The sequence below is a fragment of the Phalangium opilio genome, unplaced genomic scaffold (genome assembly GCF_054372755.1).
Source record: "Phalangium opilio isolate 3A_F unplaced genomic scaffold, DU_Popi_V2 ptg000082l_1, whole genome shotgun sequence".
NCBI lineage: Eukaryota > Metazoa > Arthropoda > Arachnida > Opiliones > Phalangiidae > Phalangium > Phalangium opilio.
The window spans coordinates 283,361-299,762 of record NW_028324189.1 but is presented as its reverse complement, the minus strand read 5'-3'; the positions used below and the strand labels follow the sequence as shown (position 1 = coordinate 299,762).

The 16,402-nt window shown below is 38.0% G+C and overlaps 1 protein-coding gene across 7 annotated transcripts in view; it reads left to right on the top strand.

Annotated features, from left to right (window-relative positions):
* Window positions 1-16,402, top strand: part of Tet (Ten-Eleven Translocation (TET) family protein) — a 74,975-nt gene that overhangs the window by 52,666 nt on the left and 5,907 nt on the right. For 4 of the 7 annotated variants that reach the window (XM_089847268.1, XM_089847266.1, XM_089847272.1 and 1 more), the window contains 6 exons: window positions 7,070-9,095; window positions 15,266-15,344; window positions 15,400-15,702; window positions 15,766-15,910; window positions 15,977-16,204; window positions 16,279-16,401. In XM_089847268.1, the coding sequence (XP_089703394.1) occupies window positions 7,070-9,095; window positions 15,266-15,344; window positions 15,400-15,702; window positions 15,766-15,910; window positions 15,977-16,204; window positions 16,279-16,401 (2,904 nt within the window). Of the gene's footprint in view, window positions 1-6,491; window positions 6,565-7,069; window positions 9,096-15,265; window positions 15,345-15,399; window positions 15,703-15,765; window positions 15,911-15,976; window positions 16,205-16,278; window position 16,402 lie in introns of all 7 variants that reach the window. The other 3 variants (XM_089847269.1, XM_089847270.1, XM_089847271.1) reach the window with 1 other exon arrangement.

The following is a 16,402-nucleotide window of genomic DNA, read 5'->3' as shown; positions in this document are numbered from 1 at the left end:
GTAGTACTAGGCCTAGACCAATTATCACCGGGTTTGTCTTTATATACGGAGTGACATTGATTTTTTGTGTCGCAAATTTACCCCCTACAAACACACCGAGTCTGGCTCGATTCTCGCGTTTATTATTATTTTGGAATAGATAGAGATTTTCCTTTGCCTAGCTAAGATTCCCTTAGCGCCTGTAGAAGTGTTCGACCCGCGATACACCGGTGTTCAGGGAGAAGCTAACATTTAGGGGCTTGCTCTGCCTTCAATCATTTCTAGCTTTAGTATGGTTCTATCTATTTACCTTTCAAATTTTGTCAGGTAGGCATAGTTCTTTATTTTCCCTAAGCATTTAAGAGATAGAAGAGTATGTGGGTTGGCCGCTAACTCCTCGATACGTCTCTCAACTTGAGACTGGTGTATGATGATCCTCGGAGTCGGTAGTCAAAAGAAGGGGGAGAAAAATTTTGATTGACTCTTATAAGCGCGGCGCCTACTCTATACAGTAGCAAGGCCGAGTTGTATACTTATCTAGGTCAGAAAGCTTACAAAAGGATGAAGGTCGAGATGGGGGGAAGATTCCTTCACTGACTATTAGCGCCATTCCTATTTATAGGGCAAAAAAAAAAAAAAAATAGAATCCACTACGTTAGAGAGGGGTCGAGGGGGAGGCCCCCACACATCGACGCAATCATTACTACACAGTTTTTTTCTCTCTCTCTCTCTCTCTCCTTCCGGACTTTACTCTTTTATTATGACGGTTTCTGTTACCACCAAGGCGGCGGCGGCGCTCCCTGTTTAAAAACATCCAACTCGAAGGGGGTGCCCCTACCCGATTAGTCTACCGGTTTTACCCTCGACACCCCGGCGTTTGTTTCGAAGTATAGGTACCCCTCCATTCCATAGCCTTCCCAAAAAGGTACGAGTACGAGTACGACTGACGTACGCTTTGGATCATGCCGAAGAGGGTGGTGTAGTAGTATCCGTGGTGGTGGTGGTAGTGGTTTTCCCGAGGCGTACCCGCCGCCGCCGCAGCCACTGGCATTATGTAACGATATGCCTTTTTCGTCTCCCCGGCCCTCTCCGTTTCTCCGAGACACACACGCGTTCGCGCGCTAGGGCCAATCCCCCTCAAAAATCTCGGGGTCCGAGCCTCGAAAACGATCATCGCCCCAGTGCCGCCGCGCGTCGGGGAAAAAAAATGCGTGGGGGAGAAGGGTGGAAGGTTACCGGGAAGGCCGGGAGAGAGAATTGTGTGTCAAAACGCGTATTAACTTGGGGGAAACCTAGAATGCCTATCACGGAACGTAAACAAATCTTTTTGAACACGATCATTTCTAAAGAGAGAGAGAGACGAAAGTTTGCGGAAGAACGGGAAAAATTTTCGGGAATGCCTCCGCGTTTCAGGGGCCCACTGTCCATAGACTGATTGCCAGGGTATTTCCCCGTCCCTCTAGATAGAGAGGAGTACGCGTAGGGTAACGTACGCCTCACTCACCATCATCCTCGACCTTCATCTGCACGGAACCTTATCGTTACCTTGTCTTCGTGAACCGTTCGTTGTATGGGATTGCGTAGGTGTGCAGACGAACGTGTTGGTACTTAACCCTGGGACAATACTCGGACCCTAAACCCTCCCCGAATGTTTAATTCAATTGAGACATGTTGACCTTGTTAGATAAAACTGAACATCCGAATTGCTCCAAGATAAAATTAAGAATTATTTCTTTTCAACCAGTTTTTTCTTATTGAAAACGTGATATCCAATTCATTTATTTTTTTCACTACATGTCAATGGATATGTTGAAACCACTCGCTCGTAGCCTTTGATATAACCCTTATAACATTTTCACTTGGTTAAGAGTTTCTTTGTTTTGTGGACCAGTTTTCTGGACACCATTGTCAAAAGGTGGTCTTCCAATTCCATATGAATAGTTTATGAGACAATTACAATTGCCACTCCTCTGAGAATGCATTTAATATTCAGAATGATACATTGTGACACATTTTCGATCGTTATACTCAATTAGTGACTAGAATTCGAGGACGTAGTTTATAAATTTTCACGAATAAGAAACGCAATGTATGTATGAGGTATGAGATATTCAACATCTGCTAATTGTTAATTATATACCCCAATTTGAAATCATTTCAAAGGTAGTATGACACGAACACCTGGTATATAATGACTCATGATCTTTTGAATAAGTCGAGTTTAATTTACATAAATTGATTTTTGCTCCGAAAGAAATAATTTAATTTTTCTCTTCATTTAAAGTAATTGCACGTGGAAACATACTTTTGATTAATTAATATTATTGTCTTCGTTATATTTGAAAGTTTCGATTGTACTGTTGTAGTTGGCTTTCTTTCATCCTCCAATGCCATCACGAAACAAAATGGCGTCTTTCCGTTATTCAAAGTTTTGTTCGTAACAAAAAAAGAAACCTTATTTGGCCAAAAAAAAATTGCTGGAGGAAAATTTATCCGAATTTTATTCAGTTTAAATAGCGGAGATGAAAGAAGGCCAGAATATAGAGAGAAAAGCGTTAAAAGTTTATTTTGCATTTTAAATTCTTTCCCATTTGGCCATTTCCTGCTCTCTAACGTCGAAAAACATCTGCGTTTTCCAACGTCCAATTTTTCCCTCGTGTTTGCGCTTTGACGAACAGCTTTTTCTAGGAACTAACCGAGTCCCGTTGGTGTCGACACTGACTATTTGAACAGTTTCGAACGCTTTCTCCATGGCTCCCTTCCCAAACTGTTCCGCCAGTCACGTTCCAGTGCCAAGTGACTTCGGCACCATTTTCACGGGTTTAGACTGTTCTCTTGTCGAAAAAGCTGCCCCACCTTGGAAAAGCAGAGTGGGAATGTTCCATTTTCTCTCTAGTTTCACGTTGAATACTCAGTTTGTAATGCGTGTGGACTGTGTATGGCTTCGGGGCTTCGTGCAAAATATATAAATATTTTTAGGGAATAGTCTAGAATTTTTGGTTGGTCCAATTATGGTTTGACTGTCTTATCATGGCTTCCATTTTTCATCCGTTATTTATTAATAAAACGTAAACATAAGTCATACTTTTTTAAGTCGATTTTAGTATCTGCACCTGCGGTAACCAGATTTGTATCATTTTAGAATGGATTTGATTTTTTTTAGGAAAATTAGTTCTCTGATACGGTTAAATTAAATTATACAAAACCATTTTAAATTGAATGTTGACCCCCATCACGTTAGTATAAGAACGCTTATAAACCCATATAGAAAGCGAATTCATGGTCTAAATTTAGAACCCTTCGGGGTATGAAAAATACCATACCCCTCTCTCTCCTATAGAATTTATAAAAAAAGGGGTTTCCTTTTTTTGTACCAAACTTCACGCTCAGTTGCCCGGCAACGTTTATTGGAATGAATTTTTGCTTTCCCCTATTTCCGAAATAATCATTATATTTGAGACGATTTTTTTTAAAAAACCACTCCCATAGACGTTTGAAAATAACTGTGTGTATTGAGAACCTTGGTATAGCGGATGAACCGTATTGTTTAATGGTTTTACGTGCCGCTGGGTACACCATTTAAAATAACTTAAGGGGTTATTTGGAGAAATTTTCTTTCATTACCAACAAATGCAGATGAAACTAACTAAGACTGTTGGTTACTAACTAACACTGTAATAGAGAAATACAAGCTTATCATTCGTTTAAATTGCACTCATAAATGACCGGCAACACTGGTTAGCACACTGTCTATTATGGTGTTATAATTAGACCAAAAACTCATTACGAACGAAATATAAACTTATGCAGGCCTAAACCGAAGAAAATGTGCATTTCTTAGTCGAACTTAATTAATTTTGTACCTTTTAAAAATGCGCTTAAACATTTTTGACACGGAACATTCTAAGGGGCGTTTGAACACGTAAGACTAAATTAATTTTCCGTTTTTGATCATAGTTATTTCACTGCACGAAACATCGTTACAACGTCCATGTGTAATTTTATTTTATTTTTTAAAGCTGGCGGGTTTAATACACTAGCAATTAGTACGACTGTAATTTAGGGGTCTTTAATTGGTCATACTTTCAATAATTGATGCTTAAGATATTCGCGGAATTTGACCCTGAAAATGGTGGTTTCTTTTCTACCCTCCTCCGTTGGCAAAGAAATCTCTAGTCCCTTAAATTGGCCCATCGCGAAAAAAATCAAAAAGTGCCGCTAGATCTCTTTGAAGACAGTCTTCTTAAGGAATTTTTTTATATCTAATTTATTTATATTCTGCAATTCTTTTACCATATACTTTCAATTCCATAATAAGACAGTGTTTTATTCAAATTAGGCCTATAAAGGCATCTTACCAGGGTTAATTATTAAAGTTTCAAGATCGAAATATTCATTTCTAATTTCTCCAGCTAATTCGTGGTATTTTGAAGCTTTCCATTTCGATTTATCAACAAATATAAGACGACGGAAAATTATTCGGCAAAGTTTTAAATTACTTCTGGAGAACTAAAAGAAGAGTTCTTTCAACTCATAAACTGTATATTTACCTCCGAAATAACCCTCGCAACTCGTTTGGAGAAAGGTTATGGTTGCAGAGAGAGAGAGAGAGAGAGAGAGAGAGAGAGAGAGAGAGAGAGAGAGAGAGAGAGAGAGAGAGAGAGAGAGAGAGAGAGAGAGAGAGAGAGAGAGAGAGAGAGAGCGAGAGACTTTCCAATTTATAGATGTATATATATATATAGTACTTAAAAATTCGGATTGGTAAATCTAGTAGAATTTTCTCCTGTTTCTAACGTCAATCTAGGAAAAGGGTTTCTCAAGTTTATTTTAAGGATAATCGTTTCCATAGTGGTGGAGCCGCGTTTGTTTGGTCTCAAACGAACCGGCGCGCTTGAGAATTGGCAAGAATCCGTCCATTTCTCCGAAGAGTTTTCCAACTAAACCAGTGTAGCTAGAGAGATTGAGTTCCTCAAGTGTTAGTTTGAATTCTCAACTCTTTCTTTGGACATCTAGGAAATTGTTGCATGAACAGGATGGTAGGACCGAAGTTCATAAGTTTATAAGATACGTTAAATAAGTATGACGCTACTTATATTTCGTAATGCAAGAGACTTGCAGCTCGAGAAAGACAAGCGGCTCGGTTTTGCAGTCCATTTTCCCTGTTTAGTCTGTCCTACCCACCCGTTTTCTGAACACAAACTGTCAATATTCGTATGAAAAATAAGTAAATTCATGACATTAAATATATTTTTACCTCCACTCGCTTAATTAAAATCCATACGTATATAGATTTTTCCGAGATAAAAAGTTTTTAATTGCGTCGAGTTTTTCAGAAAGTTTCGGATTATTTTATCCACATATAGTATTTTTTCGTAACCTATGCAAATATGTGGCAGATATTGAAAATTTTATTTCTGTTTTACTTTGGTGTCAGAGAGAAAGAGAGAGATAGAGAGAACTGTAATAACAAATATTCCTATTCTCCTGAGAGATGAAAAATGGTTATACATTAATCAATATCCGGGATAAAATAGTTTCTTTATTTTTTCACGCAATGACAATTCCTATTCAACGTTATACCGCGTATGACATCGAAGTATTTGTTATTCGAGGTGATTAACCCTTTACCTTAGGTTAAAAAGGTTATGACCCTTTCTTAATAAAAACGATATAATTTTTTGCTCCACCATATTTTAAATTCTCGCTCTGGTAGTATACAGTACAAGTTTTTAAGTTAAAATCCGATCTTGAAGTATTATATTATATTAAGTAAAGCATAGTTGCATGCTGGCTCTCTGCAGTCACCAACCGACCGCATTGTGAACTTGTTATTTTAATAGAAAATTGCATTCTACCTTCAGGTTGCGACGAATGAAATGTATTATTAAGGTAGCTAGCTAACTTTTTTTTCTGGAGAGGCGAGAATGTTCCAGGAGCCTGGGAACGATTCTGTGACACTATTGTTGTCGATTCACCATCGCCAGACGGTGTCTTTGTGCCTCGATAGTTAAATTGTCAGAGAAGAGTATACCTAAAGCTAGGGAACTTTTTGCGAGCTATGGGTGACTCGGGTCATGGAATAAACAGCTTAGAGATTCGGCGATAATATTACTATAAAATCCGGTATACTGCTTTTATGTAAAATGTATTTTTTTCTTATTCGATTTAATTTTGTTTCCTTATGGCCACGTAATACTTGCCAGATGGTGTTATTTTTTTTTGGGGTGTACAAAATAGGTTAGCTGCTTATTATTGCGAAACATTACATCATTCCAAGCAGTTCCGGTTGACACATTCGCTAATTAAAATTAGTGATGTATGCAATGACTGAGTTCTTAAATCCTTTGTTGTGTTATTGCAATTATCTCTGGTCACCGTTGTATCACGGGTTGGTATTAATTTTAGCCCAAAATCGTCCCTATTTTTGGGGTTTTTAATGGACTTTTTTTAGTAGGCCGATTTGTTAAGCGTGTTTTGACATAACTTTGAAGCTATTCTATTTTCTTCTTTAGGTCGATTACCAATTTCCACCAGGAAGCGACGCGGGGGCTACACCCGATTTTGGGCTTTCTCTCCCCGAACTCTGTGAGTTATTAGAGAGATTAAATTCGCGTATCAAAAACTACCAGCGAAAATGCCTGGCGTATCTCTTAACCATTTCCTTGACATCTTTGGTCAAGTTACACTCGTCGTTTGAGCTAGAGTTTTTAGGCGCAAACTTAATCTCTCTAATATTTTACGCTTAACTGAGATGGCGGTACGGGTAGGTTCAGCTCTGGCGCCATCTAGTATGAGCTCTCTCTGCACGCCCACACCCTGGCAGTTTAAGAGAGAAGGCCTTCAATCAGGCATAGCCCCTGAGTTAAAAAGTTTCCGCGTTGAAATTTGTGAACCTACCTATTAAGCCTAGTTTGAATTTAACGGGAGGATATGGCGACCTAAGATTAGCCATGTCCTCGAACGAATTCAAATACTAGGTCTACCGCTTTGCCGTTGTATCGTATTGAGTATTTAGTCTTGTGCGATTTATTTAACGTCCTTGTATCGCCTTGTCAATGCTCTAACCTTTTGTTTCTTCGAAATCTTTCAGATTGGTGGCTTTGCGGGAATGGAATATAGTTCGGGAAAAGGTGGTCCCGGGGACGGCATGAACTCGATGTACGACTTGCCTCCGCATTTCGGTGGCGGTTATCAGCCACCCCCCTTTAACAACGGTCATTTGCCGCCCACAATGGACGATAACGTTGACGAGTACGGGTCGGTGACTAACAACCGGCATCAAATGATGAACAATCGCTTAAAATCGTTGATTCAGAGTCGACAAAACCAAAAGGACATCGGTGGTCTTCCGGTCAGTTACCCTTCGACGCTGCAACCTAGCGGCGTCTTAACGGAATTGGGACAACCCATGGTCGTGCAAGGAGATTCCCACCCATTTTCAAACGCGCATCACGGCCCTTCGTCTCTGACTCCCATCTCCCAGGCGATGGTTGGAGGAACCTTCCCACCGACGCATATGATGGGCAACGACATGGGCCCGTGGAATAGTCAGCCCACGACCATCGGTTCCAACGGGAGCGGGCCGAAAGAGACGAACCGGCGCGGTTCGCGACCGTATTCCAGAGGTTCCGATTCTGGATTCGGCAATAACGCGCAGCCTAATCAAACTGGCGGGTACAACAATCCGGAAGAATCTTCGGCAGCTGGTCGAGTGAACGGAGTGAGTTACGGTGCCTTTTTCGGTTCGGATTCCGCGCAAGACGGCAACAACGGCAAATCGGGCGACGACACGTTCGACAGTACACGTAACAACGGTACGGGCAACGCGTTCTCGCCTTCGAGTAGCAACTCTTCTTCCGCTCAGTCTTTCCAGCCGCAGCAACCTAATTCCCAACAACAACAACAACAACAACAACAACAACAGCAACAGCAGCAGCAAGGGAATCGAGCCTACTCGCCGTCGTTCGGATCTCAGAAGTCGCCCTACGGTTCGCTTAATTCTGGCCGTGATAACGGAACCAGTAATGGCACAGCCGGAAGTGTCGGTTACCAAAGACAACAATCGTCCCCTCGTCAAGCGCCTACCCCGAATACGCCGTCCTCGCCTCGCGTATACGAGGGCGGTGGTGGGCGACCTCCATCGACCTCGGATTCGTTAACGGTTCCCGGTGGTGGTAACGGAGGGGCCGAAAGCGCGAATAATTGCATGCCCCCTGGGGGCGGTGGACCCGGAGTTGACGGGACTAACGCTCCCAATACGAACAACAACAACTCTACGCTAGAGTCCGCGAATGAAACCCAACAGCAGCCTTTTTTATCGAGTACGACCACATCTATGAATACATTTACAAGTATTACCAATACATATAATCTAAACACATTAGCGCCTTCTTCTTCTTGTTCTACAACCTCTTCTTCTTCGTCCTTCGTTTCCCTGCCTTCCGTTTCACACCTTTTCGGTTCGAACCGTTTAACGACGAGCCTCGCCGGCGACGCGCGCGAACCGAAATTGGCCTTTAGTTCTTCCTCGTATCCTTTGGCGTCGACGGATAATTCGTCCGTCTCCAACAGTATTAATAACTCTAGCCGGGCCCCTCTGACGGGGGGAGGCCCTCTTCATAGCGTAGATGGTGGTCGTATCGTAGACTCGCGCGGCGGTTTTATCGCGGCGGACATGAACAAACTGGAACCCTCTCGGACCATAGGCCTCCCCCCGTCTTCCGTTACGTACTCTTCCTCTTCCTCGATAGGGCCGTCTTCGATATCCGGGTCAATGTCCGTCGTACCGCCAACATCCGGAGGCAACCTACCCATGGGTCCGCCTCAGTCCGTTTCGTCCCCCTTGATGGGTCCGCCCATAACCGGACCTTTAGGGTTACCGGCTACCGCTTACCGAAACTTGAACGCGACGCAGTTTTTACCTTCGCTAAACCCCGCGAACCCTTATCACCACGGAGCTCACCTACAACACCAAACGTTCCAACCCGTGGCGCCCCCCTACCACCACCACGCGGCCATCCAAGAAGCGCCCGCTTGGTGGGACCGTTTGGAACGACTCCGCAACAATACCAAACTGGACGCGCCCCCTTGTGACTGTTACGGGAACGAAGAACAACGTGAGTACAACCACCAACCACCCCAACTACGCAACAACCAACATCACAACACAGCCAGTCTCCCAGCAGCCACGTAGGCCTTCCAATTAATACAATTTTAATTAATAATAAAAATATAAAAAAAAACGAAAAATATTAACGATAATACAACCAAAAATATAGTTAAGAAGATAGATTATATTTTGCGAAATGTTTCGTGTCACGGCCCCCCATGGGAATTTAACTTTTTTTTTTTTTTTTTTTTTGAAATCGAGCGTATTTTTGGGGGTTTTTCAGTAAAGATAATATGTGCCAAAAATTTTTCAAAACTAGACCCCTTCTGCCCTGTCCTTTTATAATATCTTGAAACACACGTGTCACAGTGTCAAAATTATTTTTAGGCCACAAAAAGGACAATTCTAGTTTCGTAAATAAATAAAACAAATAAATAGTGCGAGAGTTTCAAATTATATTATAATAATTCATAAGAAAACGTATGCAAAACATTGTGCCAGATTAATGAAAAAAAAACAAATTAAATAACGAAATAAACAAAAAAAAAAACACAATAATAATAAGTCCACAATTACGGTTGTCTCCGAGTTTAAAAACCACCAAAATCAGCTTTATTATTTTTAATTTTACTCATTTTATTTTAATTTACACAAATACCTCATTTGTTTCGAGTTTTTTTTTTTTTTTTTGTTACTACCTCATTAACTACTTACTCGTTTTAATGATCATTTTTAATTTATGAAATTTTTTAAAATCATAAGGTTTTTTTTTTTTTTTTTTAGTTTTTAGTTATTTCTTTCCCGCGCTCTAATATTAATTGTAAATAATGATATTTTAGGTTATAACTGACCGATATCCTAACCTTCAAAAAAAAAAAAAAAAAAAAAAAATACCGTTTAGCGAAATTAGTTTCAGATCGAAATTTGTTAATAGATTTATTAATAAAGAAACCAGCTTTCAGGTTTTATATTTTAATATTTAGTGTACATTTATTTTCTTTTTTTTTTTTTTTTAGAAAATCTCCCCGGCAACAAACAATTTCTGATTAAGCGCAAACCACCTAACCTAAAAACCTTTATTAATATTTTTAGTTAATTAATTAATTAATTAATAACCGTTTTTTTGAAAACGCCCTGAAAAATGATACGATGTTTTTGGATTACGCATTATTAGCCTAATTAATTTAATCTGAAAATTAACTTAAAAAATCGTATAGAAACTTAAATTGAATCACGTGAAGCTTAGAACTCTAATTAAAATTATTTTAATTAGCGTAGCTTATTCCTGATCAGCGCCACCTACCCATAGCGGCGACTTTGAGAACTACTGTAAGCGGCAAGCCAATCAGATGTCGCTAAAATCTGGTGACGTCATTTTTGGTAAGACCCCACCGAGAGTGCCAGTCAGTGACGTCACCAGATTTTAGCGACATCTGATTGGCTTGCCGCTTACAGTAGTTCTCAAAGTCGCCGCTATGGGTGGGTGGCGCTGATCAGGAATAAGCTACGCTAATTATATTGCTTCCAAAAATATCTTTAAAAAAAAACATTCATGGGCGTTTCCATGAATATGGTTTTAAATCCCGTCTTTTTGCGTCATTCCTAAACTCAGGGACACGTGAATAATATTTGAAAAAAAAAAAAGAAAAATCCACAGTCAATAAAAAATAGAATAAATAATTAGATATATATTCTTAAAAAGCCCTGCAGGCTAGATATAAAAAATAAAAAATAAAATATTAAATATTATTCGTAAAATAATTTTGTAATTCGCTGTCCATAAAAGATATTTCCTCCAATGGGAGACTTCTTTGAAAGTTTCACCCTATCAGGGTCCGGGGGGCTGCGAGAATTAATTAACCCTTTACCAAGAAAGGAGGGGGGGGAAAGGATGGAACCCTAAATCGTATATAAATATGGTTTAAAAATAAATAGCATTCGTATAATCATCAGAAAATATACGATGTTCACTTTTGTATTTGTGTATAAAAAAAAATCATAACTTTTCTCTGTGTGTTTTCTACAAAAAATAAATAAAAAATAAGACAAAAAATAATAATTAACCAATAATATTAATAAATTTTTAGTGAAAAAAAAATAAATGAATAAATGAATAAATTGTCATTAACGTAGGCCTAGTGTTGGTGTTAACAAGAAATAATTCTCGATATTTGCGTGAGATATTATGCCATGAATTTTTTATACAGCGAGGAATTTTGGGAAGGATATTGATAAGGTAGCAGTGAAACGAAAACGGAAATAATCGAATGAAAATAATTAATAAAAAAAAATTAAATGGTACAATATCTTGGATAGTTTAATGACGGCGGCGGAAAAGAAGTGTGAAGAAGATAAGGTGAAGACATTTAAGAGAAATAAAAAAATTAATTTTTGTATGTATGTTTTTAAAAATGAAGAAAACAATGACAATTTACCCCTTTCCCCCAAAAATCCAATTTTTGCCAATTTTTCAAACCCCCCTCTCCCCCCATAAAATTTCCTTCATATCTTTATCGAAAAAAAAAAAACCATGATGACATGTATGTGCACATTCTCTCTCCCAGTTACTTAAAACTGATAGGTACTTGGAGACGTAAACAAATTGATAAACAAACAAACAAACGAAGGTTATTAGATATAAATTAAATAATACTAATATTACTACAAAAAAAATTGCGATTTTTCTGACGACAAATATTAAAAATCCAACGTATTTTTTTGTCCACATATATAAAGTCATTGATCGGATCGTAAACAAACAAACAAACAAACCAACAAAAAATAAATAAATCACGAGTTTGAAAAATTACCGAAAAAAATAAAAAACATAGATGATTTTTCAAATAAATAAATAAATAAATATAAAGGTACACAATTTTAATTTTTTTACACAAAAAAAAATAAACTTTAAAAAGAAAAAAAACAACAAAAAACAATCGTTTGTATGACCAATAAACCCCCGAAATAAATAATTTAAAAATACATAATGTTACTGTATTTCTATACTTCTCTGTATTGTAAAAATATTTCAAAATTTATGTAAAAATTTCACTGGTCAATTAGCTATTATATAAAAGCAGCCCTAAATAATCCCCTAAAACCGGAAAAAAATTCATCTTCAAGTCAACCGCTAAACATCAAATCTGATCAAGTCCTACGCTCAATCCCCAGTCTCGAGAAAGAACCCCAGAAAGGGGAGGTATCTATAAGCATATGTTCCATAAGTAGAACACTACTTATACTTCGTAATGCTAGAGACCTTTTTTTTTTAAGAGGTTTCAAATGCTAGAGACTTACTGAGAGCAAAAAGTGATATCTAGTTTATTAGGGAGAAGGTATAAGATGCCTAAGTATTGGCGCGCCATAGTCCCAGTCCCCCTTTCAAAATACAAGGGGGACGTAAAAGGAGGCCGCCGGGTTATTTCGCCTCGGAAAATATGATTGTAATTTTCGTCATTCGCGTCGCGCTGACGTGAGTTTTCAAGAACCTATGAGATGCTGGTTGTAATTTAGAGGCTACGTTTGGACTGGACATAAAGCTGGAAATGTGGCGAATTTATACCTTCTCCCTAATAAACTAGATATCACTTCTTGCTGAGAGCTAATTCGAGAACGACGGAAGCGAGAGTTGCAGATTACACTCAGTCAGTAATCAGTGACAAACTTATGGAACGTATCTCATAAACTTTTGCTTTTATTTTGAAAATTCAACCAATGACAATTGCATACTTATTTACACCAGTGAAAATATTTTACATAAATCATGAAAATTTTTAATCATGATATACGGACGAGTTGTACTTAATTCGTATTATTCTTTGGGACACGAAAGATGAGTCACGTATGAATCATTCTAAAAACTTGAAAGATATTATGAGTAACGAGCCACAATTTCTGCTCGGATAACTCGCGTACAATATAGAATACAGCTGCCATCTCTATACTATATAACATACATACAACCAAGCTCGATCACCCTACCATATACCCACCGTTATCATCTCTCTAGTACATAATAGCTAACGAAAACGCTACGTTACCGATGGTGTTGTATATTTGGGGGAGTTAGAAATATTTCATAAAATCGTACATATATACCCCCAATACTACCTTATCTGGCTTTATACACTATATCCGTAATATTTTTTGAAAACTTTATACACATTCCCCTCTCTGCTCTAAACATTTTATACACAACCCTCTTTATTATTATTACGTTGTTTCTTATATATACATTTGGTTAAATTATATCCTGCATGTTTGTTTCTATTTATATATATACGTATATATTATACAAAATTGTTTTCTCTTATATTTATATACATTTCATATAAATTTTAAATCGAGTACGTAATTGGAAGGCCTTCTTCAACTGCTGGGACTGTGGTTTTATTATATTTTGTTACGATGTTCTTTGTTGTAAATTTTATTATGTTTAATTAATTTATCATTTTATTACTTAGATATTTTTTATAATTTATAATGATTTTGTTAATTGAGCGCTTCATTTATTTATTTATTTATTTTATTATTATTATTTTTTTTAATCGGGATTTTATGATCATTGTTGAAAATTTCTTATATTTTTCCCCCTCGTTTAACAACGCAAATTCCGTTTCAAAACTTTTGAAGCTGGAACCACAGTTTTAACAGCAGTTGAGAAGCCTGCCAAGATTATGTCTATTACACCTGTCATCCACTACTAATTTCATGCATAGCAAAACATTCCGCCGTAGCTTCGTACGCGCTGACAATCTAAGGTGTAATAGAATATACTAATAAGCGTCCCATAACGATTTTGTGTCGAAATTTCTCTATCTCCATTTTGCAGTCCAGGCCACTGTTTTAAAGTTAAGATTGGCCAAAGTATTTTACGGATGACCCCTTAAATTTAATTAAGAAATTATGGCAGACCTATCAGAAACACCCTGTATAGTTTGCTTGGCTTCTCTTAATTTTTAGTAAGATTTTTATTTACTAATAGACCACGTGACACATATTTTAGAGGTTCGATTGTGATTTAATATGTCAAAATTCACGACCAGAATAAAAAGGCGCGTTTATTTAATAGTTTAGCTCGGCGTTAGCTTAGTTTAATCATTAACTAAATCGATTAACATCAAACAGGGAAGGATTTAATCTAGTGATTTTTCCGGCACGTTCGAATTTAGTTCATTAGCTTAATCGCGTATTTGGTGCCTTAATATTATATAAACACGATATAACTGTAGTGGAGGCAGATGGGCGGCCGAAGCGAAACAGCCGTCGGCAACCGGCCTACCATAACTATAATGCAATTACTATTTACTCGCGAAAGCCTGTCTACTAACGTCGTATATACGTGTATATATATATATATATAGCCAGGTCACATCTGCTCACTATTCACTCAATCCAGGAAGATTCGTCTCGGGATACGCCTTCATTCTCTACTCTAAAATAAAGTCATCGATAAACTCTGGAATAGATAACTGAATGTAGGCCTAATAGTAAATTATTTATTTTGATAAGACCCCCAGCTCCAATCAGAACGCGTTATTTACAGCTCGTGAAGCTTTTATTCTTTTCAGAGCTCATGCTTTCCTTATCAAAAGCATATTATCCAAACTTATTTTCATTTGATATTTTTTTGTGAAGTATTAACATACTTTTCGTATATTTGCTTCTAAACGCCTTTAGGAAACCTAATCTTACCAAACTATTATGCATAGCATAAGTTATGTTCTATAAGTATGACTATCTCCCTATTTATTCTTTTACTAAGCCTGACCAGGCGTCCCTTTATGAGAATCTATGACCTACGTCACTTCGTGACAAGCTATCAGTATCCAATTTCATACTTATGGAAGGAACATATCTTATAAACTTATGATATAGACATATCACTTTCATCGATTATTATAATAGTCCAATGAGGTTGAATTAGCTGATTTTGGATTATAAGACGATTTCCTGTTATATCTCATGTGATACTGAATAAGAGCTAATGGTATAAGTCTGTATTATTCATGAACTAAACACCTTAATGGAAATCAGATTTATTTGGTTCAAAGGATATATATATCGTACGGCTTTACATTTCACGCAAATGACTTAATTTTCATTATTTTGAAAAAACATTTTGTATTTAGTTTAATTTCTTTATTACGATAAACAATCATGGTTATACGATTTTAGCACCGGAACGAGCGCCTTACTATACGCATCTTGGATACGCTGAAAACATAAAGGAGTTACGCAAAACGATGGAAACTAGGTAAGATTAACTTAATTTTTAATTTGAAACGCGGTGACTTTATGTTAAAATGCAGATTGGGTAAAACGGGACCAGCAATTCGTATCGAAAAACTACTGTACACTGGTAAGGAAGGGAAAACTTCGCAAGGATGTCCCATAGCGAAATGGATAATTCGTAGGTCTGGTGCCGAAGAGAAATTACTAGTTTTGGCCAGACATCGTTTGGGACACAAATGTCCAACCGCTTGGTTGGTTGTTGGTATCGTAGCTTGGGAAGGTGTCGAAGAAAAACAAGCTGATGAGTTGTACAACGTTATCGTGCGCAAAACGGTTAATTTTGGTATTCCTACTCAAAGGCGTTGCGCTACTAACGAACAGTGAGTTCCTGTTGCGGTTTTCGTGTAATTGTGATTTAACTCAACTTGTCAATTTTTGATTAGACGAACTTGCGCCTGCCAAGGTGTCAACGAGGACGAATGTGGAGCTTCATTTTCCTTTGGGTGCTCTTGGAGCATGTACTATAACGGTTGCAAATTTGCGAGAAGTAAAATATCCAGGAAATTCAAATTAACCGAATCGTCAGAAGTAAGTTCAATTATGTTCGAGAATAAGTACTCCAAGTTGTAACCAAATTCTTTTTATTTTATTAAGGAACAAGAACTAGAGGATAAGCTTCAACTTTTAGCGACAAACGTCGCGCCACTTTACAAACAAATTGCGCCGGATTCGTACGACAATCAAATAGAATTTGAGAAAGAGGCGAGTGATTGTCGTTTGGGTCTTCTTCCCGGTCGGCCATTTTCGGGGATTACAGCGTGCGTAGATTTTTGCGCGCATGCTCACAAGGATCTTCATAACATGAATAATGGCTGCACGGTTGTAAGTGTCGTTTAGATTCTAGGCCTATAATTAGTGTTTGTCAAGTTTGCGGTTCGTAATATCTTTCGTCTCAGGTTGTAACACTATCAAAGAACCGTGGATGGGCCAAACCACCCGATGAGCAGTTGCATGTCCTTCCACTATACATTGTCGACGACACTGATGAATTTGGCACGGAGGAAGGCCAAATGCAAAAGG